The following is a 20274-nucleotide window of genomic DNA, read 5'->3' as shown; positions in this document are numbered from 1 at the left end:
TTAATGGCATAACCTAGTGTGAATATAAAGACATTGATATAATCTCGCTCTATTAACATTACTTGGTGTAATCCTTCAGAATGTCGTTTAATTTGGAGAAATTTATGAATGATACAAAAGGAGAAATTTTGAATTTACGTTATACTTAAGAAACAGGAATTATTGTCTGTAGCCCATAGATGTGGTCTTGAGGTCGATCCAAAACATGTGAAAGTTGTCCTTATTGGTAAAATCCTGCAATTCTTAATAGATAAGGGAATCATCGAAGATGATGATGAGGACGTCGATGAGTTGCGATCCCTTACTGGAGCATATGCCACCCCTGGAATAGATCCGGAAATAGAAAAGTTGCGTCTTCAAATACAGTTGCAACAAGAACAACAGAAATCGCAACAAGAACAACAGAAATTGCAACGAGAACAACAGAAATTGCAACAAGAACAACAGAAAACAGTTGCACTGGAGGCTGCACAAGAACTTCAAAAGCAACGGGAACTATTGGCATTGGAGTATGAACACAAGTGTAAATTGGCTGAACTAGAGATACAAAAGGAACAGCAGTCGGCAAATATACAGATTAATCTGAAAACTGATGAGAGCAGTAAGTTCGACATACTCAAAGCTAAAAAGCTACTTCCTGATTTTGATGAAAAGGACCCAGAGGTATTCTTTACAACGTTCGAAGACACTGCTAAAACCTTGAAGTGGCCTCAGGAGCAATGGGTAATGGTTGTCAGAAATCAGTTCAAAGGTAAGGCAGCATATGTAATCTCTCAGATGGTTAATGTAAAGGAGTATGATGTGATTAAAAAGGCAGTTTTAGATGCTTATGCCATTACAGCTGAAGGTTATCGGCAACAGTTCCGCCACTCTTACAAAATGCCTTCACAAACTTTTGTTGAATTTTGCAATGACAAAGTTAGGCAATTTACAAAGTGGTTGCAAAAGACAGGTGTTTCAGATTTTGAATCCTTAAAAAATCTTATCCTAATGGAAGAGTTTATTAGGAAATTGCCAAGTAACATTGCTACCTTCATTCTCGAAAAGGGAGAAACCAACTTGTTGAAAGCAGGCAGTTTAGCTGATGATTACTACTTGATCCATAAAACCTTTAAACCATTTAACAAGTCTACTTTTTCTCCATCATCCACAGCATATTGTTCCTATTGTAAGCAGGAAGGGCATCACATAGAGAACTGTCCTAATCCTTCGTGCAAGAAGTCTGATGTTGGAAAGAATTCTCCGAACCCTAATAGGAAGGATAATAAGAAAACATTTCATGTTGCTGCTCAAGAATTTGATGGGGACGTCTTCAAACCTTTCACTTGTAAAGGCACCGTGAATGGTATTCCAGTGACTTGCTTACAGGATACAGGATTCTCCCAAACTGTGGTAGCTCTGCCCTCACAGGACTTCAAACTGAGAGTATGTTACCGTTTCTGACCTCAGTACCACCAAATCCATGCCTTTGGCAGAGGTGAATTTACAGTGTCCTTACTATCAGGTAATGTTTTAATTGCAGTTTCACGCGATCCTTTGCCTTGTTCATCTATCCAGCTTTTAATTGGTAATGATCTTGCAGGGGCCATTGTTAATCCAGTAGTATCTGATCCTGATATTCTTATAGAAAATGAGTCCAATAAATTAAATAATGCTGTTATTCAAATGACATCAATTAAACCAATTGTTATAGATGATGGAAATAGAGTAGAGAAAACATTAGACCTTATAAATATGACCAAATCAAACTTCAAGGACTTGCAGAATAAAGATCCTGTCCTTAAGGCTCTTTGGAAGAAAGTTGCAGACCCAGATGATCATCCCAAAACTCCTTACTTTTATCTTGATAAGGATTTGCTTTTTCGACATTTTAGGTCCTCCAAAGCACCAGCAACCACAACATGGTTTGACTGTCATCAACTTGTTGTACCACTCTCTCTAGTTCCAGCTCTTCTTGATTTAGCCCACTCTCATGTGAACCACTTTGGAGTCAACAAGACTTATTCTACCTTAACTGACGACTTCTTCTGGCCAGGGATGAAGAAGGACATTCAACAATTTATTAAAGCATGTCATCATTGCCAGACTACAGGCAAACCCAATGAGAGACTTCCACCAGCTCCTCTTCAGCCCATATCCGTACCAAAGTTTCCCTTTGAGAGGATTATCATAGATTGTGTTGGCCCAATGCCTAGGACTAAACAAGGTAATGAGTATTTACTTACTGTTCTTTGCCCAACAACGAGATATCCCATAGCAGTGCCAATAAAGAATATAAATGCTAAAACTATAATTGGTCAACTTGTCAAAATTTTCACAACCTATGGATTTCAAAGACATTGCAATGTGATAGAGGCACAAACTTCACTAGTAAGCTTTTTCAACAAGCTATGAGAGAATTCAATATTCATAACATATATGCTTCTGCTTATCATCCCCAAAGTAACGGTGCCCTAGAAAGGGTTCACCAAACTATTAAAATCTACTTCTGGAAGTACATGCAGGAAACTTCAGAACAGTGGGATAAAGACATTGATCTTCTGATGTATATTATACGAAGTGTACCACAAGAGTCCACTGGAGTGTCCCTTTCGAATTAATGTTCGGAGAAAACCCCTGAACCACTCTCAGTATGGTGAAGGAAAATCTAATTCACAACAAGGAAGAGGAGATTACAAACATTTTGTCATATCTACAGGAACTAAAAGATAAAATTGTATCACTTCATGTATTTGCTAATGCTAATCTTTTGCATTCCCAGGAGAAGATGTCCCCTTATATGATAAAAGGCAAAGCTTCGTGTATTTCAGCCAGGAGATGAGGTGCTTGTCTATCATCCCATACCTGGTTCCCCTTACGTGAAAAATTTATGGGACCTTACAAAGTGCTTCAAAGAATTTCTAAAGAAAACTATGTTCTCTCTACTCCTGATCGTAGACGACCAAAGCAACTAGTGCATGTGAATTTGTTGAAGGCATATCAACACCTACTCAAATGGTAAGTCATCTCAATTTCTTCTGAGGCAAAATACTACCACTAGAGGAAACTTCTCAGAATTGCTCCTAGATCTCCTGAAGATGATCAACTAATTAACTGGAAAGACAACACCAACAGTCAGATTTTAAAATCCTTGCCCAATTATTTTACAGGAATACCATCTCCTCAGGAAAAATTACTAACACAATTGCTCTCCAGGTTTCATGATGTATGTTCTGACAATTTGCAGAGAAGTCAAACCATTCAACATGACATCGTCATTGAGCCAGGTGCTACTCCCATACGCCAGACGTACTACCGTATGGTAGGCAAGAAGTTGGACTCGTTGAAACAAGAGGTACAGTATTTACTAGATAATGACCTTGCAGAACCAAGCACTTCACCTTGGGCTTCACCCTGTCTCCTAGTACCTAAACCCAATAATCAACTAAGACTCTGTACTGATTATCGGAAGTTAAATAAGGTAACCGTAAAAGATTCATTCCATTACCTAGAATCAATGATATACTTGATAGCATTTGTAATAAGAAAATTCTTACACGGATAGACTTAATGAAAGGCTATTACCAAGTACCTCTAACTCAATCTGCTAAAGAAATCTCATCATTTATAACTCCATTTGGGCTATTCTCTTATAAGGTCATGCCATTTGGTTTAACTAATGCCCCCGCCACCTTTCAAAGGATGATGTCAGAGGTAATAAGAAATATGAAAGACACTTACGTATATATGGATGACGTGGTGGTAGCTAGTGACGACTGGGACGAACACCTGCAGACCCTTGAACTCTTCCATCGCTTCAGAGCTTCCAAGGTTAACAGTTAATTTGGCCAAGAGTGCCTTTGGGAGAGCTAAGGTAACGTATCTAGGCATACCATCGGAAGTGGAAGTATAATGCCCAAAGATGCCAACCTTGCAAGTATAATTGATTATCCAATTCCAACAAACAAGAAAGAGTTAAAATCATTTCTAGGAATGACTTCATACTACTCTCGCTTTATTAAGAACTACTCTGAAATCACAGCCTCTTTATATAATTTAACATCTCCAAAGATCTCTTTTTATTGGGAAGAAAAGCATCAACAGCTCTTTAATAATCTCAAAAGAGTATTTATATCTAAACCCATTCTTAAAGCCCCAAACTTCAATCAAGATTTTTTACCCAGGTAGATGCAAGCAATTGGGATACGGTGCAGTACTACCACAGATGTCATCAGCTTGCAAGTCTGGAGATGAGCCGCCTCTGGACTACTTGTTTCAGTATCTTATTTCTCAGGCTCATTCAAAGGTTCTCAAATTAGATGGGCAACCATGAGAAAGGAGCTTTTTGCCATCATAGCTGCTCTTCGTCACTTTGCTCCATATTTAGAATGCAACCACAAGGTCATCGTCTATACAGATCATCGACCTTTAACCTTCCTGGATAGATCAAGACTACTGAACGACAAATTGTTACGCTGGTCGTACTATCTAACAAGATATAATCTTGAGTCCGAGCGATCCCAGGACATCAAAACAAAATTGCCGACGCATTATCCAGACTTCCGCTGTCTCTCATCCCAGCCATCCTAAGTAGGATACTTTGGGGAGGATCTATGACGGAACGTCACAATTATTTAAAAAAAAAAAAAAAAAAAATAAACTGTAAATAATTATTTGTGTAACTATGAAATTATCGAGTGTTTAATGTTCAACGCCATCTATTATCAGTTATGTTAACTGTTCTACATTATCCTTGGTTTCTTTTCCTTAACTTAGTCATACAGCTATATTGCATTCCTTAGCCTTTGTTACACTTGTAATTTGTATTTTCTTGAGAGAACTATTCAGTGCAGTGTTGAAAACATCTTTTCCTTTTGCTTATCGTAATTAGTGTTTTGTGATATTACGTGAAAGTAATTATATTGGAATTTAAGTTGATTTATTTAAGTATTAAATTAACAATTGTCTCTAGTGTTTAATTAAGATCCTGCTGGATTGGAGAGATGATTAAAGTGGTTAAAATAGAGGTGGTTTAATATAGAGGTGAAAATAAACAATAAGTGAAGCAGACAAAAGAATATTTTTGTTGGTGGTGATATTTTAAATTTATGAGGGATAATTGAGTGATTACAGACCAAGCAACATCCCACACCTAGCCACACGGGTAAGATTCACTCAAGACCTGTCATAATATATATATATATATATATATATATATATATATATATATATATATATATATATATATATATATATATATATATATATATATATATATATATATATATATATATATATATATATATATATATAGACATATATATATATATATATACATATATATATATATATATACATATATATATATATACATATATATATATATATATATATATATATATATATATATATATATATATATATATATATATATATATATATATATATATATATATATATATATATATATATATATATGTGTGTGTGTGTGTGTGTGTGTGTGTGTGTGTGTGTATACAGTATATTTAAAAGAAAAATCTGTAATTTCTCACATTATGCAAAAATATGTAATATAGTTTCTGCATACGAAAAACTGAGGAACTGAAAGTGCACGAATTTCTGGGTGCAATAAAACCAGAAATAAATACAGGTTGCAATAACTATGATTCAATATGCATGACTGCTGCTGATGATAATCAAAATGCGAAACAAAAATTAACCAAAAAATAATGAAGTAATAAAGTCTCTTAAAAGAATTCCAGAGAGATTAAAAGTGAAAGTCAATCCGAAAATTCCCAATAGAATAAATTCCTGCTCAGACAAGTAATACAAGGGGTTATTCTATTTTCGCTTTATTCCAGCTGCATTGATACAAAGACCAGTGATCTTCAAAAGACGAGAAAATCCCGGATAAACCCTGCCTTTACTCTATCACAGAGAGCCTTTTAAATCGCCCCCCGCCCTTCCGTCTCTCTCTCTCTCTCTCTCTCTCTCTCTCTCTCTCTCTCTCTCTCTCTCTCTCTCTCAAATGGCCTAAGTGATATTGTAGGATCACTTTGTAAACAACCAGATAATCATACCTGATTTACGTATTAATAAAGTCAGGTGACATCCCGTGCTCTAGAGAATGAGCAAGTTCTCTCTGCCAATGAATAGATTTTTTTTTTTTTTTTTGTAGACAGGCTGGAAAGACAGGGATTTAGGTTACTCAGAGGAGTTAATGATGAATAAGTTATCATAAAAATTTGATTAAAGTATAATGATAAACCTTTCCAAAAACTCCTTTTCTCTTGATTTTTACATGCACACATATATAAAACGACATTTGTAGGCAATATTTGTGACTGAAAAGAATTTCTCGGTGTATGTAACTGATATAAATATATACCTGTATGTATATATATATATATATATATATATATATATATATATATATATATATATATATATATATATATATATATATATATATATATACTTTTTATATTCACAAATGCGACTTTTATACAACAAATATCAAATTTGACAGCCAATTCACCACACAGTAGGAGAAACTCAAACCTATGGGAATTATAATTGATAAGTGCATCTACCATGACCAGGATTCAAATATTGACCCTAACACAGATGCACTATTCTTTATAACTCCATTTGGTGGGTTGTCATTCTCGTGGAATGAATAATTTGATATTACAAGATATATGATGATTAACTATTATCAATTCACAGTACCCGTGCATCTGATATCTAACCCTGTCTCTTACGATGCTCCTGACTGGCCATTGATCAGCCAGTCACAGGGCTGGAAACTCGTCAGTCTGTTCCAGCCGTCACCGAGACAATATCTACGCTGCGACCTCTCCTCATGAAATTTGTCTTTCAAAAGTTAAAGCTTTCATTACACCTCAGTTTTACCCGAAGAAAAGTAGTGTTTCTCAATTTCATCTCTTAACATCGTCAAACCAATGATTTATGGATTATAATGACATGAATTATATACTTCAGTAAACTTAATTCTAAAATATGTATAGTGAAATAAACATGAGAATATTGTCTGCGCGCATTCACGCTCATTTTAACATTCTTAATCTTTTGCCTGTTCTTTTCATATTGATTGATAGCCCTACCTATAATTTTTTGGTAGCATTGTCATCCATGACATTTAAGCTACGATATTGTATGAAACACTAGACGATAAATGATAAATGCACTGCGATGTAATGTAAGGAATGAAAGAATATATTTTATATGAAAAATTTAATGTTTATTTCACTATACATATTTTAGGATTAAGTTTACTGAAATACATAAATCATATATCATTCCCGCTCGGGAAACAAATGTCTCAAGTGGTGATTTCACGAATTCTCAAAATATTTATGGATTTGTGAAATCTCTGGTTTAACTGTCTTACTGTAACACACACACACACACACACACATACACATATATATATATATATATATATATGTATATATATATATATATATATATATATATATATATATATATATATATATATATATATATATATATATGAATTTTTCTTTGTAAACAGGTACATTTGTATATTTGTTGACATTACGAATTATGTGGTATATTTCCTTATGATTTATGCTTCAAGAAATCATATCTTCCTTGAGAATTTCTAAGGGCAAAGAATTAATTGCTATTTTATTTGTTAAGTGCCGATGGGTACACTAAGAGACCTTTTCACCTGGGAATTTTTAAAGGGGTTTGTTTTTTGTTGTTCAGGATGACAAGAAATCAAGTTGCTTTAATAATCTTGTTATAAATTTGAATTTCATCTGCTGTACAATAAGCTTGTCTTCCTCATCCTTTCTTATAAAACTATATCAATCTCTGCTCTGGTTTGTCTTGAATGTGTCTTAATTTTTCTACATCACTGGAACATATTAGACTGAAATTACGCGTGTGATAATTTCCTTTACTATTGAGGAGCGCTCGCACAGATCAAGCGTTTTGTAAGAGTTTAGGAACAATGAATTACCTACGAGGATGTTTCTTTTTGGAAATATCAGAGGTCTTCCGTCAATGAATGTTGATAGAAATAAAAAAAAAATAATTACCGTAAATTCAAACTCATATATACGCTGAAAACTTATGTTAAAGAAATATAATGCGTATCAAAATTATACACAAAGAATGCTTCTCCTATATCTTTCTACCTGATATTACAAGCCAAACGCTCTGTCGGAGGTTCTCATTATGTTTTTTTTTTTTTTTTTTTTTACCAAAGGATCAATACAGTTGGAAGAGGAAATTGGTGAAGGTATTTATGTTCTTAGTTAGGATCCCTGCATATTTCATCCTGAGCAGTTCCCGATACTCTATGGCCCTGAGAGAACGTCAGCTGCCCCTTTTGGGAAAATTTGTTTGGCCACTGATACGATAGACATACATTTGGGAAGAGGACGGGATTTCCCATCCAGATTTCAACGAAGAAATATACACATTCACACACACGCACACATATACACACACACACACACACACACACACACACACACATATATATATATATATATATATATATATATATATATATATATATATATATATATATATATATATATATATATATATATATATATATATATATATATATATATATATATATATATATATATATATATATATATATATATATATATATATATATATATATATATATATATATATATATATATATATATATATATATATATATATATATATATATATATATATATATATATATATATATATATATATATATATATATGTGTGTGTGTGTGTGTGTGTGTGTATGTGTATACAGTGATTTATTCCAGTGTAGCATTACAGATCGTACTAGACTAGACTTTCAAACAACCTTACAACTTTATGCAAGCCGCAGCATAGGACACATCCTATGTAGCACCAGAAATGTCCATGTTGCCGCCCAGACCACTAGCGAGAGAAAGAGACCCGCCGAACGATATATATATATATATATATATATATATATATATATATATATATATATATATATATATATATATATATATATATATATATATATATATATATATATATATATATATTGTAAGTTTTAGGATTTTTATAATATATTAGCTTACTTAGGTTAGTTTTTAAGTTCCTCTTTCATTTCTGAAGGCTGTAAAGTTCATTGTTAGTTCGCCTTCATGTTAGTAGGGTCTCCTCACTCCAGTGGTATTTTTGTTAAGTCTTGTTGACTAATCCTCCCTGTTTCTCCCCTCCATATTTTGGCTCTGCTGAATTGACTTGAGACCTGATTTCGAGCTGCAGGCAGTTGGTATCTGCACCTTGACTAGTGAGCCTGCTTTCTTTCTCTGCTCATGGAATTACAGCAAGTCTGAGAATATATATATCTTCAGCTGGCAGTTTCTCTTGATCTTCGCCATTTCATCATTGCCTCTGGTGCAGTACTTGCCAGAGGGGCCTCGCTTGGCGACGGTAAGGCGTGTCATCCACTTATAAAGCATTGATGAAGATTACTGGGATCACAGCATCCATAATTATTTCGGAGATGACTGGGATCATGGCAGTGCTGCAGTAGTCAGTTGAGTTTATGATTAACTCTATATTGAGATTTGCTGTCCTCGGCCTTCATTGGAGTGATTTTGGGAGGAGACGTGCATCATTTCATAATCATCCTTTAGCATAAAAAAGTCAGGTTATTCCTTTCTTTTGTTTTCTATTCTCTCTGGGCCCCCTTTCCTCCTTCAGAGGTTGAATGTGTTGCCTAATTATTGGTGTATGTGTTGTGTGTAAATGATTTTTGTTTTAATGTTTATGAAGAGGCCTAGTCATAATTTCTTGTATTTTTTAATTATAATATATATATTGGCTTTTTCTCATTGTTTTGCTATCCCCTTGAGTTATTCTTGTGCTGCATTTACTTGGGTTTGCTCCCACCTTAGTGGTTGGCTACCTTTTGAACACCTTAATTTGTGGTATCTTTAATTATTTATGGTCCTGTAGACCTAGATTGTGTTGTGGTCCAACGAGGCCATGACAAGTGGCGACCTCGCCAGATCGATCGTATCCTGTGGTGTTCTTGTTGCAGTGCAAGGGTAATTCTTGGGGCTTGGTTAGTGTTAGGTGGCATGGTTACACCTCCTCAGTGTTTGATTGGTTGGCAATATTGCAAGTGAAATAATTTTGTTATAGGTAAAGTGTTGTGATTATTCATAATCAAAATGGAGGATATGAATGTCGTAGAGTTGCTTGAAGGAGAGGGATGGCAGGATAGGTTGGCCTGAATTAAAACAAGAGGAGTTAGAATCTGTGGCAGATTTTTTCGAAGTGGAGAGAACGGTATCAATGAGGAAGGGTATACTATTGCTAAAGGTTTATGAGTAAAAAGGAGACTAAGACAGGAGCCAAACCCAAGGTTAGGAAAGAAGAGGTCTTGTCAGTAGAAATTTTGGATAGACAGATTAGTCTAAAACAAATGGAAATAGACCAGCAAAAAATGGTGTTTGAAGAGAGAGAGAGAGAAAGGCAGCATGAGTTAGCTAAGTTGGCTTTGCAAACGCCAGGGTCACCAGGGTCTCCTTCTCGTGTTGAGGCTTCCTCCTCCTTCTCAAATTTAGCTCAGGCTTTGAAGTTTGTCCCGAACTTCCAGGAAGATAACGTGGCAGAATTTTTTGTCATTCGAAAGAATTGCTAATAAGTTAGAATGGCCTATTGATTATGGACTACTCTTATCCAGAGTAAATTGATCGGGAAAGCCCAAAAGGTGTATGTAACTTTAGAAGAAAATCTCTCCTCGGATTATGAAAGTGTAAAGGCGATAGTGTTGAAGGCATATGAGCTCATGCCGGAGGCCTATCGGCAAAGGTTCCGTAATTTAAGGAAAATGAAAATCAGACTTTCGTAGAATTTGCAAGGAGTAAAGAGCAATTTGCTACTGATTGGTTGAAATCTAAAGAGGTGGACGATTTTGATAAGTTAAAAGCAGTTGCTGTTGGTTGAAGAGTTCAAAAGGTGTACTCCTGATCGTTTGAAGGTTCATTTGGAGGAGCTGAAATTAGATTCCCTTCAGGAGGTTGCTGTGGCATCAGATGAGTACTTTTGTCTCATAAAGATACTATGAAAGAGACGATACCCAAGGAAAAATCACGTTGGGGTTATTCTGGGAAATCTGGTAATTTTAATAACCGAAACAATGTGTCTCAGAATGTACAATCAAATAAGGTTTCTCCGAATGGTCAATCAAAGGTGTGGTACTCGCAAAATAACAGACTTAGGGAGTCGGATGTTTATGATCCACAAAAGTCTAAGTATTTGACGTGCTTTTTCTGTAACAAGCGGGGTCATGTCAAAAGAATGTGTAATGCTTGGAAAAAGGTACGTAATAGTAAAGGTAATCCGATGATGGCAGTTGAGAAAAAAAGTGCTACTCAGGTTGGATCTCTGCCCTCGACTCAATGACTAAGAAAGTCAGAGACTATTAGTTCCTTCGGTGATTATCTGGCCGTGGTGACGTCTCGCTGGATGGTAAAGGTCAAGGGAGGAAAGTGAATATTTTACGTGATACCGGAGCTGCGCAATCATTAATTCTTAGAGATTCGGTCCCGAATGATTTTGTGTATGAGAATCGGGAGTTTGTTATTTTGAGTGGTTTCCCGGACACGGTAAAATCGTATCCAATTGGTCTATTTCATCTTAGTTGTCCTTATTTTCGGGGAATATCCGTTTGGCTATTGTTGATAAATTTCCGATTAAAAAGGTGGATGTGGTTCTCGGAAATAAGGTTGTGTATGAGAATAAGTCCGTGCCAATTGTGATTAATCCGGATGTGGAAGTAGCGGTAGTCACTCGTGCTAAAGCAAAGGCTGTTGACGCTGCAGAGTCAACAGTCGACGTTGATTTGAGTAGTTTAGGACGTAGTGATGTAGCTGTAGATAGTAGTAGTGTTAGATTAAACCCAATTGGACTGTTAAAGAACTTGTTTCGGCTCAGAAAAAAGGAGTTTGGTAGTCTCCTTATTGATTCTGGTGAGATAACGAATGTGACTGTTCCTATGTTTAAGGTAATTAATAGAATATTGTATAGAGTAAGTAGACCAATGCATGCCTCGGGGAGGATTACGAAATTATTCGACAGATTGTGGTTCCTGAATGTTACCGTCATGAGTTGATGTCATTAGCTCACGAGAATGTGATGGCGGGACATTTTGGTATTCACAAAACAGTCGGTAGGTTATTGAATAATTTCTTTTGGCCTAAGTTGAAATGTGAAAAAAAAATTTGTTAATAGTTGTGAAGTTTGTCAGAGAATCGGCAAACCTAATCTACCTATTCCAAAGGCTCCATTAATACCTATCCCTGTTGTGTCTGAACCTTTTCGTGAAGTTTTAATTGATGTTGTTGGTCCTCTCCCAAAGTCAAAGAGTGGAAATGAGTATATTTTCACTATTATGGATCGTATGTCTCGGTACCTCGAGGCAATCTCTGCGGTCCATAAGGAGTGAAAAGATTGTAGAGGCATTAATAGGTTTCTTTTCAAAATTTGGTCTTCCGAAGGTAATTCAGTCTGACTGCGGTACTAACTTCACGAGTCGTTATTTTAAGCAGAAAATGACTGAACTGGGGATTAAACATGTAACGTTTTCGCCTTATCATCCAGAGTCACAGGGTGCTTTGGAGCGTTTTCACCAAACTATGAAAAGCATGTTAAAGAAATATTGTATTGTGAATGGGGCTGAATGGGATAAAACCTTCCTTCCTCTTATTCGCATTCCGCTCTATTCCTGGTCAATCTCTCGGTCTCTCTCCTTTTAATTTGATTTTTTGGACATTCTGTAAGGGGTCCGCTCGATATGGTGAGAGGCTTGGGAGGGAGATGCACCTGATTTGAATCTGTATGATTACCTTAATAATTTGAATGCTAAATTAACCAGGGCTTGGTCTTTTGCAGGTAAGAATTTGTTGAAAAGTCAGAAGAAAATGAAATTTTATTTTGACAGAAAGACTGTGACACGGACTTCGACGTAGGACAGAAGGTACTGGTTCTGTTACCTATCCCAGGTAATTCTCTCAAAGCTACCTTCCAGGGACCATGGAAGGTATTAAAGAAGGTAAATAATGTTAATTTCTTGGTGGAAACGCCAGATAGGAGAAAGCCTCATCAATTGGTACATATAAATATGATGAAAACCTTCCATGAAAGAGAGAAGGTTAGGCCAATTGCGGCTCTTCAAGACTGCAGAAGTGACTTTGTTAGTAATAATGCTTTTTCAGATGAGCCTAATAATGATTGCTTTTCAGAGGATAGGGACGTTTACTTGAAAGATAGTGAATGGCTGGCAGGTAATGTCGAGGCTTTAGAAAATTTACCTCAGATGTTGAGTCACTTGGGTAAAGATGAGCAACAATCCTTGAGAAATTTGGTTTTAAAATATAGGGACTTGTTTTCTAATGTGCCCGGCAAGACCACGATCTTGCAGCACGACGTGGACGTAGGGGACGCCACGCCCGTGAAGCAGGCTCCTTATAGGTTGAACCCAAAAAAGAATGAAATTGTTGCTAGAGAGGTTGAGTATATGCTCAAGCATAATTTAATTGAGCCGAGTTGTAGTCCTTGGTCATCTCCAGTTGTGTTGGTCAAGAAATCTGACGGAGACTATCGTCTTTGTTTTGATTACAGGAAGCGTAATGAGGTGACCAAGGCTGATAGTTTTCCATTGCCTCGAGTGGAGGATTGCATCGATCGAATGGGTCGTGCTAAATATATTAGGAAGTTCGACTTATTAAAAGGGTATTGGCAGGTGCCCCTGTCGGAAAGGGCCAGAAATGTTTCGGCTTTTTGTAACCCAACAGGGGTTATTTCAATGTAAAGTGATGCCCTTTGGCATGAAAATGCTGCTGCCACTTTTCAGCGACTTATGAATTCTTTGGTTAGTGGTCTAGAGGGATGTGGTGTATATCGATGACTTGGTTATTTTTAGCGACGACTGGCAGTCGCACTTGAAGAGAATTGAGGCCTTATTCAAAGTACTCAGGAAAGCAGGCCTGGTTATTAATTTAAGAAAGTCTGATTTCGCAAAAGCCACGGTGGTTTATCTTGGACATGAGATAGGAGCAGGTATGGTAGCTCCTAAGGAGGCTAACATTGAAGCTATTCGTAAGGTAGAGGTTCCTAAATGTAGGAAAGATTTGCGAATGGTATTAGGAATGGCAAGTTATTATCGTAGATTCATTCGCAATTTTTCAGACATTACGGATCCTCTTACAGCTTTGTTGAAGAAAAATGTTACCTTCATTTGGAGTAAGGAGGCTCAGGAGGCATTAGAGAAGATAAAACTGATCCTCATTAGTCGGCCTTTGTTAGCAGCTCCTAATTTTGACTCTCCATTCCAGCTTACCACTGATGCGAGCGATGTGGGGGTTGGTGCGGTATTGAGTCAGGCTGACAGTAATGGTATCGTCCCACCGGTGGTATATTTTTCTAAAAAGCTCACTTCGCCTCAAAGAAGGTATTCCACAATCAAGAAGGAGACGTTGGCCTTGATCTTAGCATTAACTCATTTTAATGTCTATCTCTCCTCCTCAGGTGTGCCCATTAAAGTTTGCGGACCATAATCCATTAACGTTCTTGAATCGATACAAGAATAAGAATCAGAGATTGATGCGCTGGAGTATTTTGGTCCAAGAATTCAATCTACAGTTTAAGCATATCCCAGGTAAAGAGAATATGGTGGCCGATGCATTGTCCTGGCTGGCAGAGTAAGTGCAAACTAGGTAATTTTAAAGGCTATTCTTTACCTGTTGGTAAGTTCCCTGTTACTCGTGTTTTCTAGTTTCAGTACTAATCATTATTTTCAGATGGTTTCTTTTTATTTTTGTGTGATGATGGTCGAACAGGTTATGATGTAATGTAACACTACAATGTTGATATGATGACGGGTTATGTTATTTGATATGATAGATGGATGTTGACCATCTGTAAGATAATTATTCTGTTAATTGGTGGATTCAACTGTTATTTTATAGGATGATTATATATTTATGCCTTTAATTCCTTTAGGAGGTTGTGAAGTTTATAATGAATGGTGTTATTTCTGTGGTTGAGTTAAGTTTAAAACTGAGGTATCAAAATTATCTGGTTATGAATTATTTCAGGTGTTGTGGTTTAGGTATTTTTATGGATAATCCTAGATTGGACTCTTATGTTTTAGGCAATGGTATTTATTACATTAGTTGGGTATGTAAATTAGGTTAAGAATTTTGTGTGACAAATTGATTTCTGTTTATGCACCCCTTTGTTAGAGAGAGTGTGGACCCATATTTAGTGTTAATAGTGCTTCAAAAAAAAAGTGCTGTGTTAGTGCTGTAACGTGTTATGTATTCAAGACACTTTGGTGTAAGGTTAATGTACCGGTGTTATGATGGTGAAAGGTTAATGTACAGGTGCTATGATGATGTAAGGTCAATGTACAGGTGTTACAAAGGTTGTGCAGTGGAAAGTACAGCTAAGGTGTATGATATTTTCAGGATATTTAATCCTTATACCTTCGCAGCTTTGAACAATTCACAAGGAAAGATGAACCTTTCCCTTTACTTACCTTGTGTCAAAGTCTGTGGTGAACAGTAAATTGGTGTACTATTTATATTTGACGAAGGATGTGGTGTATATTTCAGGTAGCCTATGAGGCATTAAGGATGTCACATGTTAGTATAAGTATTTACAAATTACCCAAGTAATGAGTCCTTTATTTGGACATTATATTTTGTTGGATGGGTGTATGACAATTTGGTTTTATAGCATATATTAATTGTCTTTAGTGCCACTCCCTCTCCTCTTGCAACCTGGGTGATCCCATATGGTGATAATCAATTATTGATACAGGTTGGTCCTATGATTTTAGTCCTAGGTGAAGGACTTGGCGCAATTATTTAGTGTATGGTGTTTGTGATACTTTTCATTTAACATTTGTAATTCCTCTGTTGGTTGTTTATGTATTTCAAGTGTTTATATTGGATTATTAATTACTTTAACTTTAACGTAAACTTTTGTATATTTGTGTTGAAAACTTTTGCATGTTTGTCTTCAAAAAAAAAAAAAAAATTTTTTTTTTTTTTCTCTGGGTGAGGAGGTGTAAGTAAGCCTTAGGATTTTTATAATATATTAGCTTACTTAGGTTAGTTTTTAAGTTCCTCTTTCATTTCTGAAGGCTGTAAAGTTCATTGTTAGTTAGCCTTCATGTTAGTAGGGTCTCCTCACTCCAGTGGTATTTTTGTTTAGTCTTGTTGACTAATCCTCCTGTTTCTCCCCTCCATATTTTGGCTCTGCTGAATTGACTTGAGACCTGATTTTTGAGCTGCAGGCAGTTGGTATCTGCACCTTGACTAGTGAGCCTGCTTTCTTTCTCTGCTCATGGAATTACAGCAAGTCTGAGAATATATATATCTTCAGCTGGCAGTTTCTCTTGATCTTCGCCATTTCATCATTGCCTCTGGTGCAGTACTTGCCAGAGGGGCCTCGCTTGGCGACGGTAAGGCGAGTCATCCACTTTATAAAGCATTGATGAAGATTACTGGGATTACGGCATCCATAATTATTTCGGAGATGACTGGGATCATGGCAGTGCTGCAGTAGTCAGTTGAGTTTATGATTAACTCTATATTGAGATTTGCTATCCTCGGCCTTCATTGGAGTGATTTTGGGAGGAGACGTGCATCATTTCATAATCATCCTTTAGCATGTAAAAGTCAGGTTATTCCTTTCTTTTTGTTTTCTATTCCTCTCTGGGCCCCCTTTCCTCCTTCAGAGGTTGAATGTGTTGCCTAATTATTGGTGTATGTGTTGTGTGTAAATGATTTTTGTTTTAATGTTTATGAAGAGGCCTAGTAATAATTTCTTGTATTTTTGAATTATAAAATATATATTGGCTTTTTCTCATTGTTTTGCTATCCCCTTGAGTTATTCTTGTGCTGCATTTACTTGGGTTTGCTCCACCTTAGTGGTTGGCTACCTTTTGAACACCTTAATTTGTGGTATCTTTAATTATTTATGGTCCTGTAGACCTAGATTGTGTTGTGGTCCAACGAGGCCATGACATATATATATATATATATATATATATATATATATATATATATATATATATATATATATATATATATATATATATATATATATATATATATATATATATATATATAATATATAATATAATACATTGTATATATATATATATGGAAATATAAATAAATTTCTGACTCACATTAGATCGAATGCAGGTCTTTCAATTGATATATAATCAAGGCATTGCTGCCAACTCTGAAGCCATATAAGTCATAAAAGAAGTTGGAACCATAAGTTACAACTGTACCTTAGGGTTTGCCTGGACAGGCTAACTGCCAGGTATACCAGCATGTTGTTCCTAGCTTAGCGATTCACCAATGACCCAGCTGACAGCATTTCATTCGAATTATCCCTTCTGAGTGAATGTGATAGAGATAATCAACACACAATCACGTGTGCAATAGAAATAAGTTTCTGACTCACATCAGGATCGAACCCAGGTCTTTCAATTGAAAGGCAAGGCCGCTGATAACTTAACCATACACGTCTTAAGAGAAGCTGGAATCTTAGTAAAACTGTACCTAAGTCTGTACCTTGGCAGGTTAACTTCCTAGCATACCAACGTGTTTTCCCCAGCAGGGATAATTCGAATGAAATGCTGTCAATTAAGCTTCAGCTCATCTTTGACCTAAGTTTTCTTTTGCAGAAATTAGTATGGTTTCATATTTACTATAATGACATTAATGGGAAGCCAGATAGCTGAATAATTCCAAATATAATCCTAACATTAATGCTCAATTCGGTCATGAGTATAGCATTCTTTCTTTTGTTTTCAAACATTCTTTATAATTGAAAGAATGTTAATTGTAGTGGTTGATTTGCTCTGGGAATCACCAGGTGTAAATAGAACTGTAAGTTAAGAAAACGCTCCAGACTGACACACAATAGAGGTAGAAACAGCCTCGATCAAATCAGAAAACTGCTCTTTGAAGACCTGGAGATATATAACTCGGGTGACGGTTTCAGTGCATTAACAAATATTGCATAAATAAATATTCATTGACTCTGGGTTAAATTGAAGGCTCAAGTTGTTTATTGGTCGTTCTAAAAAACACATTAATTTGTTTGGAAAACGTATCCATTGAATTCTTAATATTCTCTCTCTCTCTCTCTCTCTCTCTCTCTCTCTCTCTCTCTCTCTCTCTCTCTCTCTCTCTCTATGAATTAAACTTCTATTCTTTATGAAATACTAAGTGATATTATCCTTTACTTTCCTAAGGCAAATTAACTAGTATTGCAAGCGGACGTTTGCATTCAGTATGCATAATATCAATCAGAACCGGCATTCGGTGGTTAACGAGACTCTAGTATCAGGTGACTTATTAAAAAAGTTGATTACTCTTGAAATAATTCGATGACAATTTTCCTGATGATCTTAAATTTACAAGGATTTTTATAAAATATATAGGGTGTACTGATGACAATAAAAATTCTAATCATATTAGTAACAATGTTACAGGTTGATGTATTGACAATTTCTCGTGAAGAAAGAGGGAATATTATCTCAAGGTTTAAAAATAGATAAATTAGGCTACGATGTTGATATTCATGGTAGTAATAGTAGCACTATCTGTGGTGTCAGAAGCAATCAATTAGGATGAAGGTGATTGCGTATGTAAAATAAAGTATAATAACACGCTTATAGTAAATACCATTGAATTGTCTTGGTCCTGTTTTCCACAAGCACGTGCAGATCCAAACAAATACCTTCGGGTTGTTTACATATCCTAGGGACGCCCCCGTAGCTCATTAACAATGACTCCAAATGAAAAATTGCATAGAATAAAAACTGTCCAGCAGGCCCAATGCTACCCAAAAAGTAACTTACTTGACCAGTTTGCCTGATATACCAGAACGACATTTTTTTCAGCAGAGCGTAACTTTTTCTAAGTACCAAGTTGACATGAACGGTGTCATGGAGCAGCGCTCTCCCATAGTTAGTCAGATGGCCAAAGCGCGGTGCTTCTCTCAACCTGTAGTTCCTGAGGCTGCCGCCGCACGGCGCCCCGGCCGTACCGAGGGAAATTTAATTCCGTCCAATCATATCTCAGTCATGCCCTAGGGCTTACAGATTAAATACTTCGAACCGATCATAATGTGTTCTATCAATATGATTCATAGGCTTAGGCCAACACCAGAACCCCGCTTTCTTTCTTTCTTGAACTGCCACGATGGAAAGTCACGACTTAATTTTGTTCCCAAAGATCGGCTCCGTCGAAGAATTCACTTCCATTGCGGACCTCTACATTGGCCAAGTCCTCGCATTCATTCGCAACACCGAGGAATTCACGAGGTGGCTCTACCAGGAAGGTCTGTTAGGAGACTATTCCAGAATGTGTTGTGAGTGTAATATCCGAAACCGCCGATTTCTTAAAGATGGTGTGCACCCAGCTAGTGGACAGCCAGTTTACATGTGGCAGTGCGTGAACTGTTGTTGCAGAAAAAAGGTATCAGTACGGCACGGGTCCTTCTTTGAAAAGTCCAGAATGTCTCTGCAGACAATAATTGTGCTTGTGTTTGTGTTCGCCAAGAAAGTGCCACAATATGTGTTGCGAACATTTGTTGTCCCGCTATCTCCGCACACCACTGTGGACTGGTACAACTTCTGCAGAGACATTTGCTGCGAAATACTGCTGGCTGGCAACAAGAAAATCGGTGGCCCCAGTCATATTGTTGAGATTGACGAGAGTAAATTTGGGAAATGTAAGCACAACCATGGCCGTAAGGTGGACGGAGCTTGGGTGCTCGGTGGCATTGACCGACAGACGCGTGAAACGTTTTTCAAAGTGGTTCCGGACCGCTCAGCTGAAACTCTCCTCCCGGTGTTGCTGGACAATGTGCTTCCAGAAACCACAATCATATCTGATTGCTGGAAGGCGTACAGCAAGGTCCAAGACCATTTTTTTGCGCACAGCACTGTGAACCACAGTGTGAACTTTGTAAATCCTGACGACCCAAGTGTACACACGAACACCATAGCGTTGCAGTGGCACATTCTCAAATGGAGCGCGCTACCGAGACACAGTACGCAGAAACCATTTTTTTCAAAGTTACTTTTCTACGTACTGCGTCCAGAAGCGATACCTAGAAGGTGTTCCATGTGCATTTCGGTCCTTCTTGGATTTAGTTAAGATCGTCTATCAGCTCAAGAGCTGCCCGACATCCCCTATCTCT

General features: G+C 36.6%; 1 protein-coding gene across 1 annotated transcript in view; it reads left to right on the top strand.

Moving 5' to 3' along the window:
* Window positions 1-19162, top strand: part of LOC136827865 (uncharacterized) — a 74735-nt gene extending 55573 nt beyond the window's left edge. The window contains exons 4-14 of the mRNA XM_067085325.1: window positions 251-1425; window positions 1558-2206; window positions 3150-3334; window positions 3637-3810; window positions 11765-12043; window positions 12980-13770; window positions 13961-14097; window positions 14227-14408; window positions 14566-14738; window positions 15135-15216; window positions 18971-19162. Of these exons, the coding sequence (XP_066941426.1) occupies window positions 251-1425; window positions 1558-2206; window positions 3150-3334; window positions 3637-3810; window positions 11765-12043; window positions 12980-13770; window positions 13961-14097; window positions 14227-14408; window positions 14566-14738; window positions 15135-15216; window positions 18971-19162 (4019 nt within the window). The remainder of the gene's footprint in view (window positions 1-250; window positions 1426-1557; window positions 2207-3149; window positions 3335-3636; window positions 3811-11764; window positions 12044-12979; window positions 13771-13960; window positions 14098-14226; window positions 14409-14565; window positions 14739-15134; window positions 15217-18970) is intronic.
* The last annotated feature ends 1112 nt before the right edge of the window (window positions 19163-20274 follow it).

The sequence above is a fragment of the Macrobrachium rosenbergii genome, chromosome 42 (genome assembly GCF_040412425.1).
Source record: "Macrobrachium rosenbergii isolate ZJJX-2024 chromosome 42, ASM4041242v1, whole genome shotgun sequence".
In the NCBI taxonomy this organism is placed as follows: Eukaryota; Metazoa; Arthropoda; class Malacostraca; order Decapoda; family Palaemonidae; genus Macrobrachium; species Macrobrachium rosenbergii.
The sequence above is the reverse complement of the archived record's forward strand: the minus strand, read 5'-3'. Positions and strand labels throughout refer to the sequence as shown.